Source organism: Pocillopora verrucosa, chromosome 12 (assembly GCF_036669915.1).
Source record: "Pocillopora verrucosa isolate sample1 chromosome 12, ASM3666991v2, whole genome shotgun sequence".
In the NCBI taxonomy this organism is placed as follows: Eukaryota; Metazoa; Cnidaria; class Anthozoa; order Scleractinia; family Pocilloporidae; genus Pocillopora; species Pocillopora verrucosa.
This window is the reverse complement of record NC_089323.1, coordinates 1,131,856-1,150,736: the sequence shown is the minus strand read 5'-3', so window position 1 is coordinate 1,150,736 and position 18,881 is coordinate 1,131,856. Positions and strand designations below refer to the sequence as shown.

Sequence of the window (18,881 nt, the reverse complement as noted above, 5' to 3'; positions counted from 1 at the left end):
CGATGTCAGGTATGCGGATGCATCATACTTTTTTTTCTTGGAGTCTCTATCTCTCCTCTGTAGTTCTTAATTTAATGTGTGACCTGATATGGCGCTGACTTGAGGGCATTCTCCTCCACGGGAAAGGTGAGAGTACTTAGTTGGGAGGGACGCTTTTTAACCCTAATTGCGGCGTAAGCCGAACTTAGACACAGGTCACGCACTGTTTGGGCTAATAAAATTGTAATGTCGCATTTTTAGAAAATATTCTTATAACACTCAGTAATTCATTAAGTCTACAATTCTTCACTCTATCCATTAGCTTAACCCTCTGCAAAAAGTTTTTCGGTCTCAATTCGAGCAATTATAGCCACAGATGTTTTTGGCATTCAATAAAGAAATTTAAATCCGCCTTGAGGTGCTCGGACAGCAGTATCTAAACCATGACAAACTAAGAGTCTGCAAGCCAAAACGTGCAATTTAATGTCATAGCATATTGCCTACCGATACTTGATTGTTACATTCAGAACTGATTTGTTCGTTCATTAACTGATTTGTTAATTTTAATTTTTTTTTTCGTGTGGTTGATAGAGTGACAGCTACAACTGTGGTCATCTTGGTGTTGGAATTTGAGCAAATGAGGATGTCTTCTTTTAAGATATTTCTCAATATTTTGAATCGATTTTCTATTTATCTTTGTTCCGGAAACAAATCAAAGTCGGTAAGGCAACACATAGAAATGTACATATTTGTACATAGGCACGAAGAGAATCATCAAGAAAACGAGGAACACGTTATTTTCGTTGCATGCAATGATTTCTGGAGGTTACTACACTAAACTTCGTCTTTTCGATTTTTCGTCATTGTACTTTTCATAACTCCCTCGTCTTGATCGCCAAGTCCATTCCAAAGTAAATCTTTTCCATTGACTCAGAGGTCCCGTCCATCGGCCAATCAGTGCCAATCCACTAATGGTTTCTATAGTTACAGGCGCTAGGCCCCGGTCTGTGACGCGGACCCCACAAGGCATGACGAACTGCACTGACACATCTTTGACAGGGCCAGCGCAGCATGTACTCTAAAGGCAAGGCGAATACCGTGCCTTCTGATGCCCAGGCACGCGAAAAGTAAGCTTCGTTTGATTTTTCCTGCAAAATGGATGTCAGAAATGGAATCAGCGTGTCCGAAAATGGGGGAAGATGTTTTATATTTCGACCCATCGCGGGCGAATTTCGAAACTTTCACCGCCGGTCTGAGCTCGGCTTTGTGTTTAGGAAACTGTCCTATGTGTCTGTACATTGATGAAGCGTAAATGGTTTATCGCCCGTTTTCGTTCCTTCGCAGGCTGGCCTTGTACGTATACGAGTATCTTCTTCATGTTGGAGCACAGAAGAGCGCACAGACTTTTCTAAACGAGGTAAACTTGATCAGAAGTCGACTCGCATTCACGGAGAGTATGCAAGTTTTAAGCTTTGTGCGATCCGCGACGCGAACTACGCGCATCGCGTCGCTCGATTGTTACACGCGAATGAAACACTGAAGTATGGTTGAATTCCCTTTCAGATAAGATGGGAGAAGAATATAACGCTAGGAGAACCGCCAGGCTTTCTCCATTCGTGGTGGTGGTAAGTTTTGCCAATGACTGAACTAATTAGAGAGTTGTTGATTCGAATTTTAAACTAGGTCCTCATTACTCTGTTCAGAAGAATAAATGATAGCTACGTTTTTTAATAGTCGTTTATGCCCAACACTGCCATATTTTATTTTCCACTCTTCTAAACTGTGCTTCTTGGAGCTTCATTAACCTTTCTCTGCGATTTAACCGTAGTTGTTTTTTTAATTTCCCGCCCAAATTATCCCTGCTCGTTGCATTTGATGTTAGTGTCTTTTTCCTTTCTTGTTGCAGTGTGTTTTGGGACTTATATTGTGCTGCTCCCGAGAGAAGGGACAGTTGTGATCACTCTAGTGAAGCAAAGGCCTTCCACGATTATGTAAGAGCAAATATGTATTTACGTAGTAAGCTTTCGATATAATTTTAAGCGAGATCTTTGCGAGCGAACGATTATACGTTCTGTTGATGCGTACACCATTTTTGTCACGCTACATCAGTGTATTGTTACATTTCCACGCGCGCAAATCTGTCTCGATCACCGATTTGAAACATTCTTCTCGTCGCTGGTATTGTTGTGGGTGCAACTAGATTTAACTAGGCTCTAGTTAAATCTCCAATGAGCTGCACTCTTGCGTTAAAAAGCGAAGAAACACGCGCAGTTAAAATGGTGTGTTTTTCGTACACTACATCCAAGAATTTCCAACACTTGAATCGTTTTGCCCGCTGTCATAACCTTTCAACGAAAATGCAAACCCATTTCGTGGTAATTTTAGCTTTACCCTGTGTAAAACGTAACTGATATGCTATCGACTCTCTCGAACTGTTGCATGTTAAGCGTAACGTTCTACAGCGTTAAGAATATTTTTATTCAACCGATCTTTTTAGAGTTGAGGCTTTTACTCGGTCAATATTCAAATTCCTATCGAAGGCGCGCTGGTTAATTTTTTATCGAAGACGGGATATATTGTGTCATGTAAAGGATAGGGAAACATTTTGATTTAGTACGCTTCGCAATTTTTCAAAAGGTCGAACTGGTTTCGTCCGCGTTATGCTTTTTTGAAGATCTTCTACTTTTACCTTTGAATGCTTTACTTGAACAAAGGTCTTTGTCATCGCCACCAGTTGCATTTAGGACACACATTCTAAAGTTTTAGCTCTCTTCAAATTTATTTGACTGGAGATTACAGATCGCTCCACTCGATGATGTTGTCTTTTTTCTCATGTGATTGAATGTTCTTATTCTAGTCATTTTAAATCCCGCGTTACCGCTTGAATAGATCTCGGTGAATGCTCATGAACACAGCTTTTGAATAAATTACCCGAGGTTATAGTTACGACATGATCGAGTCGCTAGTCAGGTGTAGGCGTACGAGATATATATTCTTTATACAGAACGAAATCACAATGAAGAGCGTCAGTTTTCATCAACGATTAATAAACCGCTTAGTCCGTGCTAAGACGCGAGAAGGAAAGATCAATCGAAGGATTGATCGATCGATGCTTCGAAACCACGAGACCGCGCCGTGGACGAATATTTTGTGTTGATAAACTGTGGGGGAGATACGTATTGAGGTTTCCCAAAATTTGCATAATTTCAGGAAGGAATGGTATTTTTTCGTCACATGATAGAGCTTTCAGCTTGCGCGAGCGCCATTTGAGAAAAGCAAAGCGATGAAATCCTTCCCTACAGAGCCGATCAGACGTTCGCAAGTTGTTTTGAAAGCGATTATTCGACCAATTTCATGTTGCACGCGCGATAAGCGTAGCCCGACAGTGTGTAGATAATTTGAATATACATGGCCATAAATAGCCCAGATTTTTATTTCCACGACACTGACAAAACGGAATACACGTCATGGGTGGCCGGTCGAACTTAAAGCAACACTGTTTTCCTGTCGTTTAAGTACAAAGTCTGACAAGTGAAGTGTCTGTACAAGAGAGGTTTTGGGTGATTTTATAGGCTTCGTACTCGCGCCTTGGCAGGTGTTGAGTTTCCAAAACTCACCCATTCCCGTCAAAAGTTTCCCCAAAATGCTATTGTCTCGGAACCTATGAGCTCGCTGATCCAACGATAAACTGTTGTTAAATTTAGCGCATGGCCTCTTCTGTTTTTCGAGCAAACAATACAATCCAATTTGGCGTGATTTCTTGATTTTTGCTGTCGGCCTCTCAATAAGCTCGTGCTTGAAATAGTTTCAGAACGAAATGCCATGCTTTCAAGATTTTCATTGTTTAGACAAGGATTGTGAAAATACGAGTTCTTTGGTGGTTGATGACAACAAAATTGACAGTCTTGTATTGTAAATGTATTTTGGTGACAGGGAATTGTTTTTAAAGATAAAATCACTGCAACCGATGCTTTAGTGGGTTGGTTATATATCTGTGCTTTCTTGAAAGGATTGTACAGTGAACTCCTACATCTGAATGGGACAATTAGAGGGAAATAAATGTTTTATCTTTTTGATGTATTATGTAAGATGTGTTGTTTCAAATCTAAGTACTCTGAATTTCCTGTCAAAAGTATGGTCTCTAAACAAAATACTTGGTATGTACAGTAAAAATATCTGAATTCTCTTTTTCTGGTCCCATATGAAGGTCTTTTTCACAGTTGGGAGAATTGAATGATATATCATAATGAAGTTGTCAACCTTCAAAGAAGTTTTGCTTCGCTATGGATATTGTTTAAAAAGTGTAAACATCGAATGTCTGAGACTATAGTTTTGCAGTTTGCAGTACAAATCTTAAACGTTTTTGGAAACTTTGGGTCCTTTGTGTAACATGCTCTAGATGAACCCTGATTTCTTCATATCATTTTAAAAAATGTTTGGTTTTCACCCTTACATTCTCAATATCTGAATGCAAATTCTCATTACTATCTGCCATACCTCTCTTATTTAAGTTTGTTGTAAGAATTTGGTGCTGGATCATATGATAATCGCCTTGTTAAAATTTTTGGTTATTCTCATTACTTGGCTGTTTGATATTGTATTAATATTGTAAGGAGAAGTTATGGCTTGGTCACTTCTGAGAGTGAAATTGTTTACTCATAACCCTTTAACTCCCAGAAGTGATTAACATGAAAACTTCTTTCTATAATAAAGGGGTAAGTTTCTAAAGACACTGGGGTACTGTGTTGGTGGGAGAGTATAGCAGGTAATTTAGTGTTAACAACTGAGTTGAAAATGTAAATTAGCCACCGTGAAGGGTAAAAAAGCTGAAATTTCGAGCGTTAGCCCTTTGTCAGCTTTTTTACCCTTTACAGTGGTTAATTTACGTTTTAAACTCAGTTTTTAACAATAAATTACCTGCTTCTTTCTATAATAACCATACATTATTCAGCAAACAGATAATGAGAATATTCAAACTTATCAGGCAGAAGCTGCTATCTGATCTAGCACCAAGTTCTCATGACTAATTTACAAGGAGATGTGTAGCAGCTAGAGGGGAGAATTAGCAATTAAATCTTAAGAGTTAAAGGGTTTACTGCAATTTTCATCAGTCGGTGCTTTTGTCAACAGAAATTTAATGCTCAAAGGACAACCTTAATTACTCTAGCAGGGGCTGTTTCTCACCCAAAAAAAAAACAAAAAAACTAAATTTGTAAAATTTACTTTTGTCATAAGTACAACTTTAAATTTTTAAGGAAAAAATTTGGAAGGGAGCTCTGGAAAAAACAATTTTATTATTGAATGACTTGATTTTGTCAGTAACAGATCTGATGATTTTAAAATTTGCTCAAGTGACAAGTATGATTTAAAAGTTTTTTAAAAGGAAAAATGTGAAGGGAGCTCTGGAAAAAACAGTTTTGTTGAATGATTTGATTCTGTTAGTATCAAATCTGATGACTTTAAACCTAAACCTAAACTAAATTTGGTTTCAACCATCTACCTCCAAAGTTCTCATAAGAAATTCTCGGTTGCTGCACTTTATTCTTTCCCCTGTATATTTGTGAAGATAATGTATTAGTTTATGAAAGTAAGACTCTCTTCAGGTTCCTGATGAATTTCTGTCTTCTCATAACAAGCTTTCAGAATAAAGTATGAGAATTGTTAGGAGAAATGCCATGTGACTAAATTGGTAGATATAGAGATTTCATTGAAATTTGGTAGAGTCGATTCTTATGATGTAAAGTAGTAAAACTGAAATTATCATAAGTTTTAAAAGGAACTGCTGCTGTCCAATTTCATTTGCATGACATGTAAACTTTCCTGTCACACTGTCCATTTGCAAGCATGGTACATTAGCTGTTCGTCTGATTTTTCAAATAGTGCTTTTGATAGCCAATCACCCGCAGGAATTCGGTCTAGTTTTGATTAGAATTGATAAACATAAAACACAAATTTTTACTTCCTCAGGTCATCCCAAACCTTCAGCAAGGGGCTGTACCTTCCCCAGGATTCCCCCAGATGGCTACAGATGGTCCCCCAGGGGGTTCTAATATGCCTGGAGGAATGCCTCCTTACTTTCCGGTAAGCAGTATTTCTGGTCTTGTACCTTTTCCTCTTGGAAAAACTCACCTACATAATCCCTGGTTTGCTCCGTTCTGCACTCCAACATTTTTCTTTGTCTTTTCCTTGTAGTCGTCACAACCACAAGCATCGCCTCATCAGCCTCCATCACACCAGACCCCTCCTGGTTATATGCCTAATCAGGTAATTTTAAGGATGCGTTTTAGCTTTCTGTCTTCTTCAATTCAATTGATCAAGCCTTGTAGTTTGAAATGCAAGAAATTTCTTAGTTAGGACCTTTTTGTGTTCAGTGTTGCATGAAATTACAGCATAGTAGCTTTCACCAAAATTGTCACATACCAGGGGTTTATCCACAGTGTAAAATGTTATAACCATCTTGTACTTAACTGGCTTTTACTCATAAGATTTCATTAGTAATTCTCCTTACTGCTTGCTGTACAATTTGTGTGGAGTTAGTATGGAGAATTTGGAATTGGATCAACCAATAATCCCTTTATTGATATTTTTCTTTATTCTCATTTCTTGTCTGCTTGATATTGTACTGATAGTGTAAGAAGAAATTCTGTCTTGGTCATTAGTGGGATATGAGGGTTAAAAAATAGATTCCATGTGGCAGTCTGTCAGTACAGTAATAGATAACAGAAGATGTCCAAATGTGTTGAGAACCAAAAAGTGGCATGGGAGGTGCAACCCTGTCTGTCACGGCAACATGGATTGTATTTGTTTTATGTAATAAAAAAGCATAAAAATTATTGATGGTGATATCAGCTATGTGTCTGTCCTCCAGTAGATCATAAGGAAGAACCAATCAAATTGTTAGCTTACTATATGTGTAAAATGTTCATCTATAACATGTCTTCATGTAGTTGATGTAGAATTTTGCAACATGATGTCAGTTATAACTCTTTGTTTGTATCTTTTATAGCCGCCTCAAGGATATATGCCCAATCAGGTATGAAAACTTAACTCTTACACCCAGATTTCATTGCTAATTCTCCACACTGTCAGCCTTACAAGTGCTATACTGTTAATTCAGAGAATTTGGTAATGGATTAGCAATAATCCTGCCAGAAAGAGGCAAAGTTTTTCTTAACTCAGAAGGATTCTCGGAGCAAATTTAGTCACCAATTTTTTTCCTCCACACACCATGGTGACCAAAACTGAAGCACCTTGGATAGCTGACAAGGTGATCAAAAGCCAATCAAGTCAGAGAACTTCTTTATTTACTGGGTACATATATTCCTGCTTAATGTTTAGATCAGCAATGTTTGAAGTGTACTGAACAGAATCTTTCTTTCTTGTTGCATCTGACCTTGCCATGTGCTTTTTCTCTGCAGACACCATATGGTATGTCAAGATATAACCCAGCAGCGAACAGACCTCCGAATGTAAGGATTCCAGGCCAGGTAATTTGTGAGAGGAATTTTTTTTTCTCTGAGCGACCCAATATTGAAAGTGTTGTGCACCCACTTTGTCAATGGTGTTGGAACATAAGTGCAGTAAAAGCAGGGACAGGTAAGGTGGCAATGTCCTTACCAGCTAGGAGGTGACCTTCGCAACCAGGCTAAAGCCCAATCCAATGGCCTTGCAGTATTTCATTGGGGGGAGGGGGAAGGGGGTGAGGCAGTAGAACTCCTGGACACTGTTTCAGAGGGTGGATAATGCTATCCAATAGAGAAATCACTTTTCAGCGGATAAGTGTTAAAAAATATATAGTGATATTCACCAGTTAGAGATTTTTTTTCAGTGGATAGCAAATCCACCCTTCAAGCAACCAGGAGCAGCTTGCTTTATGTTACTGAAAACCAGGATGAGTTGCGGTGGAAATGTCCAGGGTTTGATAATCTCAAAGTCATCATGTGAGGGGCTATTGGGAATTTTTAATGCAGTTTTTAAACATGTAGTGGATTTATTTCAAAACCAGCTGATGTCTGTTTTTGTTTTGTGAAACCTCGAAGCCTCCAGGAGGCGTGGCAGGTGTGCCAGGAGCGCAGCCCTTGTTACCAAGTACTATGGACCCTACACGGCAGCCAGGCGGATATCAAGGTAATGATAATCATATTTTGAAAATGTTATTTTGAGAAATAGTTATCTCTGAAAAACTGCTGATAAACTGTGTATAAACTCTTTTGTTTGTTTTTAGCTGTTGGCCACCATTGTTCTTTTGTCCCATTGCATGAGTAAATTGTTCATTCCTGATAAGTGTATTGGACATTCTCACTTCCTTTACTAATTCCTTTGAAATTGTATTTTTAGTAATTGGTGACCCCGTCTATTTTTTTGGTTCTCTCCATCATTCCTTTACAGTGTATTTCCTCCTTAGGAAATGATTGCATTTCAATCCTCTCACTCCCTTTATTACATTTGTGCGAAGACTTTTTCCCCTCAGTTGTGGGCAACCACTCCCTAATTTTTGGTATTCATTATTTTATTCCATGGCAAGATTTAACTTTTCCTCCTTAGAAAGAGTTTTGTCTTCTTCCTTTACATTTTCTGGCATCCCCCTCGTGAATTTGTCCTAGCCTTTTTGTCTTGGGTGCTTTTAACCATCTAAACCCTGGAGTGACCAGCTTGTAATTTCCCCTTACAGTAATAAGTCTGAATCATTCAGTAGATCATGTGAATGTAAAGGAAATGAAAGCCAATGTAAGGGGCTTTGATTGTTAAACAAATTCTCCTCGTCAGTATCTAAGGAAATTTACAGAGAAGGGTGTAGAGAAATGCATATTGATCTTAAGGTGAAAAACGGTTTACTTTGTTTTGCCCTGGGTGGATACTTTGGCACCAACTTCACTTTGTTGTGTTTTGTTGACTTCCACAGGGCAACCAATGCAAATGAGCAGAATGAACCATCCTCGAGTTCCTGTTCCACCGGTGAGGAAACAATATTTTAGCGTCTTGCCATTCTTGTAAAAATACAGGGTATTGTTTGGCATGAAATTTTTAGTGGGTCTTGTATTTGTGGTTTGGTGAATGGTACCCAGTTTCGCAGAAAGAAGGTGAAAAACTCTGCCAAACATGTAAACCTATTTGTTACAATTTTCAAAAACTCCTCGTCTCTGCAGTCATCTTAACTTTTAAAATGTTCCCTCTGCAAAACACATAAAATATGGCAATTTCCAAATTATAACTTGTGCGCACTCCATGCTACATGGCAGTTAGCACTGTCAATGTATATAGTGTTTGGCTATTTCTCACCAATTGTATTCTTAGTAAATAGTAAGTAAATGTACCTAAATCTAGCTGACTAATCTTGTTATCTTACTTGCAGAACTATGGTGGAATGAGACCCCCACCAAACAGCTCAGTAGCTCCAGGTGTCAACATGCCCATGTAAGTTGTTAAATCTTTGAAGCTTGGGAAAAAATATCTTGGGGTGCTGTTCATTACAGCCTGCACTTGTAAATATGATATATACTGTAAACAGATTCCAGCATGGGTAACAAAGAACCCACTCAAGTTTGCCTTACCTCCAATATGTGGCTGATTAGCACATAGAGTAGTTGTGCTAGTTTTAAGTTGTAATAGGCTAATTTTCAAAACTGATCCCTGTATTTGTGCAAACTTCCTTTTCTGTGATTTCTTTAATGGCAGTTCACCTGTCCTAAACTCGTTATCTAAGATTCTGATCAGATGATCAAATTTAGATGGAGTTAAAAAATTGCTCAATTTTACAGAACAAATAACAGTTGTCAGATCATTGAGAAGTAGTTTATGTGCATTAATTTTTCATAGGCCTGGTAGTAGACCCTGGAATCCTACAACATCGGTATGTATAGCTGTAGTGAAGCTTTGAAGATAAATTTAGCGAATGTCACCTGAACCTAATTCACATGAGGTTACATACATTCAGTATCTTAAAAGTGTAGTTGTTGTTGAACAAGTTGAATCAGGACTGCTCATACTGCCCATTGAACCCATAAAATCATTCAGCATTTTTTTTTTTTGGGGGGGGGGTGGTTTGTGAGTCGTGTTTAAAGTGAAAATTACAGCTTGTTATTTGATTTGATTCTATTTCTATTTTAAAATGTTACATTACCATACAAACAGTGCAATTAAGAACAACACATTACAACCAGAAACCAGAAATCATAACCTACACACGTACACTAAGACTTGCTTGTGTTACAAGTCATCTACTTGTGGTACAAATCACTTACTTGAGGTACAAGTCAGTTACTTGAGGTACAAGTCAGCTACTTGAGGTACAAGTCAGTTACTTGAGGTACAAGTCATCTACTTGTGGTACAAATCACTTACTTGAAGTACAAGTCACTTACTTGAGATAGAAGTCAGTTGTGGTACAAGTCACTTAGCTGAGGTACAAGTTACTTGAGAAACATGTCAGTTACTTGAAGTACAAATCAGTTACTTGAAGTACAAATCAGTTACTTGAGGTACAAGACATTTACTTGTGGTACAAGTCACTTGAGATTCAAGTCACTTGAGATACATCACTTCAGATACAAGTCACTTGAGGTACAAGTCACTTACTTGAGATACAAGTCACTTACTTGAGATACAAGTCACTTACTTGAGATACAAGTTCCTTACTTGTGATACAAGTCTCTTATGTGTGATACAAGTCACTTACTTGAGATACAAGTCACTTACTTGAGATACAAGTCACTTACTTGAGATACAAGTCACTTACTTGAGATACAAGTCGCTTACTTGAGATACAAGTCACCTATTTGAGGTACAAGTCACTTATGTGTGATATAAGTCACTTACTTGAGATACAAGTCACCTATTTGAGGTACAAGTCACTTATGTGTGATATAAGTCACTTACTTGAGATACAAGTCACCTATTTGAGGTACAAGTCACTTATGTGATATAAGTCACTTACTTGAGATACAAGTCACCTATTTGAGGTACAAGTCACTTATGTGTGATATAAGTCACTTGAGATACAAGTCACCTATTTGAGGTACAAGTCACTTATGTGTGATATAAGTCACTTACTTGAGATACAAGTCACTTACTTGAGATACAAGTCACTTACTTGAGATACAAGTCGCTTACTTGAGATACAAGTCGCTTACTTGAGATACAAGTCACTTACTTGAGATACAAGTCACTTACTTGAGATACAAGTCACTTACTTGAGATACAAGTCGCTTACTTGAGATACAAGTCACTTACTTGAGATACAAGTCGCTTACTTGAGATACAAGTCACTTACTTGAGATACAAGTCACCTATTTGAGGTACAAGTCACTTATGTGAGATACAAGTCACTTACTTGAGATACAAGTCACTTACTTGAGATACAAGTCACCTATTTGTGGTACAAGTCACTTGAGATACAAGTCACTTACTTCTGGTACAAATTACTAACTTTAGAAACAAGTCACTTAGTTGAGATACAGGTCACCTGTTGTACAAGCTACTTACTTTAGATACAAGTCACTCACTTGTGGTACAAGTCCCTTACTTGAGATATAAGTCACTTATCTGAGGTACAAGCCACTTACTTGAAGTACTTCTTGTTTCAGGTCTCAGGTCCTCCCGGAACACCAATAATGCCATCTCCTCAAGGTTGGTTTTTAAATCTTTTATATCTTGCAAGTCTGTGTGTGTGCAATGTGTTTAGAACAGAAAAATTGAATAATATACTTGGACAGGAAAACATTTGAAATGTGTTAGTTAATATTTGTTGATGTAGGCCCTTGAAAACAAAAATTTAATACTATTCTTTTTCAGACCCATCAAATACTGGCAATGAATCCATGTATGCTATGATGAAATCTGTCCCTGGTGGAAACATGTCAGCAGTGAGTATAAGAAACCCTTAGCTATTAACAGAAGTAACTTGGAATTTAGCACTTGCAGCATATATATATATATATATATCTTTTTTTTGTCTCAAATACCAACCACCAAGTAAGCAATGTCTTAGAGTTTCTTCTCTTGACAGCCCAACAGAGGATTAACCAATGATTTATTTACCTTTTTCACAGTACATGGGTGGTGGCCCAGAACCCACATTACCTCTTGGGGGCCAGGAGCCCCCTCTTGTGATGAATGGTAAGGTTATTTAAAGTACTGTCTGAAAATGTTCAAAGATGCAACTTGGCTTGTTTATTTTATTTCCTGGAATAGATGCCCACACTCTAAGTGCCCTACTTTATATGAGTGCACCCCTCTGAAATAAGGGCCCCCTCATTCATCACTTTCTTTATAGTAGGGATACATGAAAAACCTGTTTCTATTACCACTTTATTTAAAACTTTTAAAGCTTCAACTACAGCAGAATTGATGCAAAAGAATAGTGTGCATCCTTTTCGATTAAACACCCTCCTTCTATCCAAAAATTTCAATAAGCTCACGAGCACTTACTTGAGGAAATATGGTATTTTTTACCTTTTCTGTTCAGAATAACAGGTGCTGATTTTCTCATTGACCAAGTTTCTTGACAAAGTATTTATTCAACTTGAGGAAATTAATTGTAAAACATTGTCTTGAAAAGGAAAACTAGAAATTAGCTCTATGAGGATTCCCCAAATGTAAAAGATCACAAAGATTTAGCTTTGCATGATACAAAATTAATTAAAAAGGACATTTAAAAATATGCTTAAGTTTATAAAATCATTTAAAATAGTGTTGCATACTTGCAAAACTGCTGTTTGATAACTTTTCCTTGATGCTAGGAATATCTAGTCATCACATTTTCTATTTTAATGCATCTAAATTCAATTTGCTGTAAGAAATGATGAAATAGGGATCTCAGTAAAGTCATTGCTAACATTAAATCCCATGCAAGTATTGAATAGAATTTTGATAATTTCTGTAACAGATTCAAACCCTGATATGGACGGTCTCCCAAAGGTAACATCAGTACTTTTAGTGTCTAAGAGTTAAGGTATATTTATGTAGTAAGAAAGTGGAAGGAGAGGCCTGGGTTTTAGCCAGGTGACTGTGCTGCGTGTATGTTGCAGTAAAGAGATGCTTTAAAAGGGTAAAAAGTACAATTTCTAGTTAGGCGTAGTAGTAAATAATGTTTGTAAGTTGTTTACCAAAAGCCAGAAAGTTAAACAATAGGACCTTGTCAGATAAAGCTGATATGACTGGCCGGGTATGCTCATGCAATGACGTTGTAAATTTGGCAGATGAAAGGGCATTGAGGGGGGTTGTAGTTTTATCAGATGTGTCTAGCACTGTCAATTTGAAGAGTTCCTCGTCCAAAACTTGCTCTGTTGGAAGATAAATTCTGCCAGCTCTCAAGAGACAATCTTGTCTTTCACTGGAATTACTCACAAGTCATCAGCCATGAAAGATCATTCTGCCGCATCTTCTCCCCACCCCTCCCCTAATGATTTTTACTTTTGTCTCGTGTTTCTGCATCATTTGCAGGATAACCAGAATGACCACAACCCCGGTACCCCTGGGGAAGGCGATAACCAGTTTAGCAATTTACTGCCTTTTTCACAAGACAATGTAAGTGACATGTTGTTTCTCGTTCTCTATTTTTGCAATTTGAAAAAAATTAGTTAATAGTTTTCTTGCGACACTTCCAAAGGTGGCTTTTTGTTTTTTCTGGTTTTGCTTGCAAATACCAAGAATAATAAAGAATAACGTCATCAAAAAGTGATCAAAAACAAGTTTGTTAACATGTCCATTTATCCGCAACCGGGGACCTTTCAAGAGACTTGAAGCAACCTGATTAACTTTGCAAACGAAATTCCAGATCTTCACTGATTTTTTCTTCTTTCCTATATGGAGAAGATGACTTGTGTAGGAAGCTACCTCTCTTCGGTTCCCTTTTCTTTCATTGCTGCTCTCAATCCTCTTGAAGGTCAAATTTCTAGCAAATTATTTTCATTTGTGTGAACAACCATTCTTGTGGTAATTCGTTGGGTTAATTCTCCAGCTTCTTTTGGTAATCTGGACTTGAATATTTAAAGTTGCGTATAAAATTTTCAGGAATCAAGATCGATTGTGAGAAATTATTTTAAGATGCTGAAGACTTGAATTTGATTGAAAACATTTCTTGAGCATTACTTGAAATATATGATTAATGTGAGTGCTGAGTGCTTTTTTAAAGCGTAACTTAAAAATTAAAACTTTTCTTTGTTGTAAGAAGCGAGATTAACTAACCACCAAACATAAATTTCATCACATGTGACCATCCGTGAGATAAACCTCGGCAGATGTTTATGAGTTTGCTTAGGCTTCAAATGCAGAATTCTTCGCTCTTTGAGTCAGGTCTTGCCTCATTTTCAGTAGACTAAGAAACCCGTGTACTAATTGCAAAAGACATGTAATGCTGGTAGAAATCAAATTATAAGTTCTAAAACTTGCAAGTTCGATTCTTTGTTTTTAAAAAATGTCAGCTACACTTTTAGAAAGGCATCCAAATCTCAAGAGTTGTAAAATTTTGATGGGATCTGTAAATTTATGATAATAACAGTAATAATGATAATAATAACGATAATGATAGTAATACTAGTACTAATACTAATACTAATAATAATAGTAATAATGATAATTATAATTATGATAATAGTAATACTGATAATAATAATTATGATAATAATAATAATCGTAATAATAATATCTCAAGAGCGTCAGCCGACTCGCCATGGCGGTTTTGAGTGGGGTTCTTATTTTTAACGTTCTCATCAAATGCAGTAGCTTAAGGAAAATAATATATATTTATTTTGCATCTACTTTGTTCTTTGATATCCTTTTTGACGCTTTTGATGATGAACTTTTAAATCTATAGACACGCGTCATATTAAGTTGTGTGTGACATAGAGTTTCGGTGAGCATGCAAATGAAACTAGAATTTCTGCGCATGCTCAAAGTAAGCGAATGTTGATCGCAGACGCACTTTGCCCAATTGAAAAATGTGAATGTCGTTCTTATCCAGCCATACTCTTTATAACATTCTTTTGTCTTTTTTTTTTCCTATTCTTATCACTTCTGTAGCTTGCAGAAACAACCATAGGTCATGTGACACCATAACCACTTCGTAAAAAACTTTTCATTCATACGTTCATGCCATTCTTTCACCGTCAAAACGCTCGGTTACTTTACGCATGCCTGGAGAACTCGGCGGATTATCCCGAGTCCCCACTTCTCGTGGTCAGCAGTAGTGATGATACTGTTGGCCAGACGGGCGGAAAGGAGGCACTAATGAACCAGGTTCCCCGTGAAAGGGTCGATTGTAATACTTTATAATTCTTATTTGTTGCAGACATTTCCAAGTTAGAGTGAACGTTAACAGGCTTTTAAAAAGTGAGTTGAATTATTTTTGCTTAGGAACTGGTAAACTTTGCATAAACAGAACATGATTTGCTAAAGAATGCATGTTTATTGTGGTTAGAGGTACCACGTGACTTATGGTTGACAAAAAAAAAAAAAAAAAAGGTCATCGATATATGTAACTTGTTGTTTGTACCCAACTTGCACTTTAGGCGTGGTTTTCGGTTTAGGAAGCAACATGGCTTTAGGCCATACTTCGTCTTGGCACCTGAAGTTTTTCCCAGCCTCATTGTGTGAAAAATTTGGCGTTAACAAGTAATCGGGCGATAGTCGTGCAATCGTAGCTTCGGAAGAACTTCGTCGAGAAATACGACGGGAATACACAATTCCCAAAAATACTCCCTATTTGAATTATGAAAGCAAGTCGAGGAGTGATTCGATTAAGTTCCGACTAATCTCCGACAAATTCTGAGTTGGCTTTTCCATCGGGAATAAGAGCGCACAGCGTAGAAATTTGTTTGAAAGTCTAACGCTTAAAACGTTTGGTCTCGCATTTTCTTCTGTGGAGTTTGTTTGTTTGTTTGTTTGTTTGTTTGTTTGTTTCACTCTTTAAGAATTGAGAATACCTCGGTCGTTACGTGCTGAAGTTTTTTTTAGATTGGTTCTCAAAGATCGGAGACTCTTCGTGTGCAGTCTTGCGCGCTATGCTCGCTCGTGCAGCTGATCACGTTTGCGCACGTTTGTTACAGTAATTCACCAAAAGAATGATAGATTGCAAGAAGTTTTTTTTTGTTGTTTTGTTTTGTTTTGTTTTTTTAGTTTAGATGCGTGCATACAAAGTATTTAACTTTCCCAAATTTTGCAAAATGCTACGCATGTAGACAACTAGTCTGATCTCGTTTTATTTGACGAACAGTTGATAATGGACATTGTAATTTCTTTACAGGATCACTGCGAATCTGTAGCGATATTAAAGATCAAAGAAACCATGCAAGAGGAAGCCAGAAGATTTGAAACGACTGACGGAACAACAGATCATCAGGGAGACTACTTCATGCAATAATGGTCAGACAATTACTGTCTTTGTATATTTCGTCCGTCATAATCAAAGGATTTGTAGCAAACAGCAGTTCTTCCTCAGCAGAGGTATGGACTCCAGTGTTAGGAACGAATCTAATAGTTGGAGAAACCTCCCGTGTACGAACAACCCGTTTTTCTTGCGCTCTGCGGTTCAACGCGGTGAAGTATGCGTGAAACTTCAGGGCTTGAGGCAAAAGGGGCCATAAATAGCCTGAGTTAACAACCGTCTGTGTTTTCATGCCCTTTCCTTTCTCGCAAATGAGTAGAAATATTCGGCGAAAAAAAAGTTTATGTCTAATGACGTAGTTAAAGTTAACTTCTAACCGTTTTTGCCGATTGGCTGAAGTGCAGATTGATTTGCTTTTGGCGCGCGCGCACGCGTAGCTTAAGATCATGATCAAGTAACATCGAACTTTTGATGGATGTTGAGAGGAGATAACGTGAAGGAAATAAAGATAGGCGCTTGTTAACTCAGACTAAACCTAGAATAGATTGTCTTTAAATAAGGTTATATTATATAGAAAGGGAAATATGTTTGTATAGTTCTTTTTCCTTACGTTGTGTGTAAGATACTTGGATATTTCTTGGGACATCTTTAACTCTAATATCACAATTTTACCCGGCTATTTGTGAGTGATGCTTTGAACGGCTTCCACCCTCTTTTAACTCGGAGTTTTTTCACTTAAGGTATACTTTTCACCCAAGCGGGAGGGATTCAACAAAATAACGTCTTTGCATTGCTTTTAAATAATGTTCACTGCAGATAGTTGAGCTATTTGGCGCAGATTTTGGGATGAATCGGACGATTATGAAAGAATTTCCGTTCCCTGAAAAAAAAACATTGTTACCAACAGCATTTGACTGTTAAGGACGGAAGCAAAAATTTTGTTTCACGGAGTAATGCCAACCAACTTCGTTCTCAGGTTCTCTCGCCAAGCTAGGAAGAGAGACCATGGGAACTAAGTTAATCACGCACGACCTTTGAATTTTAAGGGGAAAAAATACGCACTTTTTCCTTGAGATCTATACAATGTACTCTTCGGCTTTAGGAAAGACACTGCTCATCTGAGTGATGTATCTTTTTCTCCCGTAAGTTGAATCTCAAATAAGGAAGAATTCTGTCGTCCGAACAAAAACGCGTGTAAATTCGCCAATATTCGCTCAAGAAATACGAATGCTCGTATTACCATTGACATTATCATATCATCATTTACTCAGCTGCTTTTGGACTTAATATTTTTTGCGTGGACGTGTTCTCTCAAGGAGAAGCCGTCTTAAACCATTATTTAACACACAAGAAGTTTCCAGAATCGCTACTAAATTAGAAGTTTTGCAACTTCGCTGTCTTTTTTTAAAATTCACTTTGACGGATCAAATCCGGTCTACAAGGTATGAAAATAATTCCAATGACATTGGTTCACGAGGAACTCTGATTGAGCGTGACTTTTTGCCGCTCGTGCAAGATGAGACCACGAGGTAACCGTTGCTTTCTTTCAAAGTGGCAGTCAAATATAGGTGCGACTTATTAATTCCGACTCGGGTTTGGTTCTTGGGGCTTCAACTGCAATTTGAAAACAAGGACTCGCCGTTTTAACTTTGAATTGCCTGAAGCTCTTTAGAATTCATGACTGCGCTTTGGAAAGGAAGCTTTGGCTGCTTCTCGCTTAGCTTGGATCGCATTTATGCCAATTCCGCCTCAGGAGTGCCTTGGCTTTTTTGTAAGGGATATAGTTGAGATCACTGTCAGTATTTGAGTAACTGGGAACCTACCCTGCGCACCTACCCCTCCCCTAACTCAGCTATAGTTGACTGATAGCAATTTAGGGTTAATGTTGGGTTACGGGAGGGGTGGGTGAGCAGTCGCATAGATACTGACGACGATCCTGTAGTTGCCCATATTTAAGCTGTACTTGGGTAGAATGTAGCAGTTTGTGAAACAGACTCTAGCTTACTAGCGCCAGAACCTAGCTAGTCCATTTTTATTCATTTTAAGATATATTTAAACATTTCATAACGCGATGCGGCATCAAGAGCGACACTTTGTTGGCGTCACGCAAGGCTACCTGGGTTGCTTGACATTCGTTTTGCTGGAATGAGTTCTAGTGACTTAGCTTTTCTCTTAGCGGTTAAGGAAATTGAAGAATCATGCACGCTTCATTTTCGCCCAACAAACATTTAGTAACTAGTTAATTTAAAATTTTCTTTGGAAAAAAAACGTTTTGGGGGGTTTTCAATTGAGCTACAACCATGATTGATACTAATGAAAAAGCAAGAAAAAGGATTTGATTGATACGCGATAATTTGAAAGGATCGAATTTGAAGAACCAACAAATTTAGCCTCTGTAGTAGTATTCATATATATATATATATATATATTATAAATATTTAGGAGCCGTCGTAAGCCTTCTGACTCTTGAATGCCCTGATAAATATCTGTATAAATGACCTATGCCCTATAACTAATGTTTCTGATTAAGTACGCTCATACAGTTTGTGATCATGTTGATATTAAAGAAATGGACATTTAA

General features: G+C 37.6%; 1 protein-coding gene across 2 annotated transcripts; it reads left to right on the top strand.

Moving 5' to 3' along the window:
• The first annotated feature begins 998 nt into the window (after positions 1 to 998).
• On the top strand, positions 999 to 18,881 carry LOC131769596 (single-stranded DNA-binding protein 3-like). 2 transcript variants are annotated; one of them, XM_066159174.1, is made up of 19 exons: positions 999 to 1,106; positions 1,324 to 1,396; positions 1,543 to 1,604; positions 1,886 to 1,970; positions 5,947 to 6,060; positions 6,172 to 6,243; positions 6,986 to 7,012; positions 7,398 to 7,466; positions 8,019 to 8,106; positions 8,882 to 8,934; positions 9,332 to 9,393; positions 9,796 to 9,829; positions 11,562 to 11,604; positions 11,770 to 11,840; positions 12,027 to 12,093; positions 12,863 to 12,894; positions 13,420 to 13,503; positions 15,266 to 15,306; positions 16,220 to 18,881. In XM_066159174.1, the coding sequence occupies exons 1-18, from the start codon at positions 1,051 to 1,053 to the stop codon at positions 15,278 to 15,280; spliced, it is 1,107 nt and encodes a 368-aa protein (XP_066015271.1). In that variant the 5' UTR covers positions 999 to 1,050; the 3' UTR covers positions 15,281 to 15,306; positions 16,220 to 18,881. The 2 variants fall into 2 exon arrangements, with proteins under 2 accessions (XP_066015271.1, XP_058941303.1); XM_059085320.2 differs by lacking the exon at positions 15,266 to 15,306.

Excerpts from the sequence above, each read along its gene's own strand:
- LOC131769596 (XM_059085320.2), top strand. The coding sequence starts at position 1,051 with ATGTACTCTAAAGGCAAGGCGAATACCGTGCCTTCTGATGCCCAGGCA. Across the intron at positions 1,107-1,323 it reads GATGCCCAGGCACGCGAAAA|GCTGGCCTTGTACGTATACG; the intron begins GTAAGCTTCGTT and ends GTTCCTTCGCAG. Across the intron at positions 1,605-1,885 it reads TTTCTCCATTCGTGGTGGTG|TGTGTTTTGGGACTTATATT; the intron begins GTAAGTTTTGCC and ends TTCTTGTTGCAG.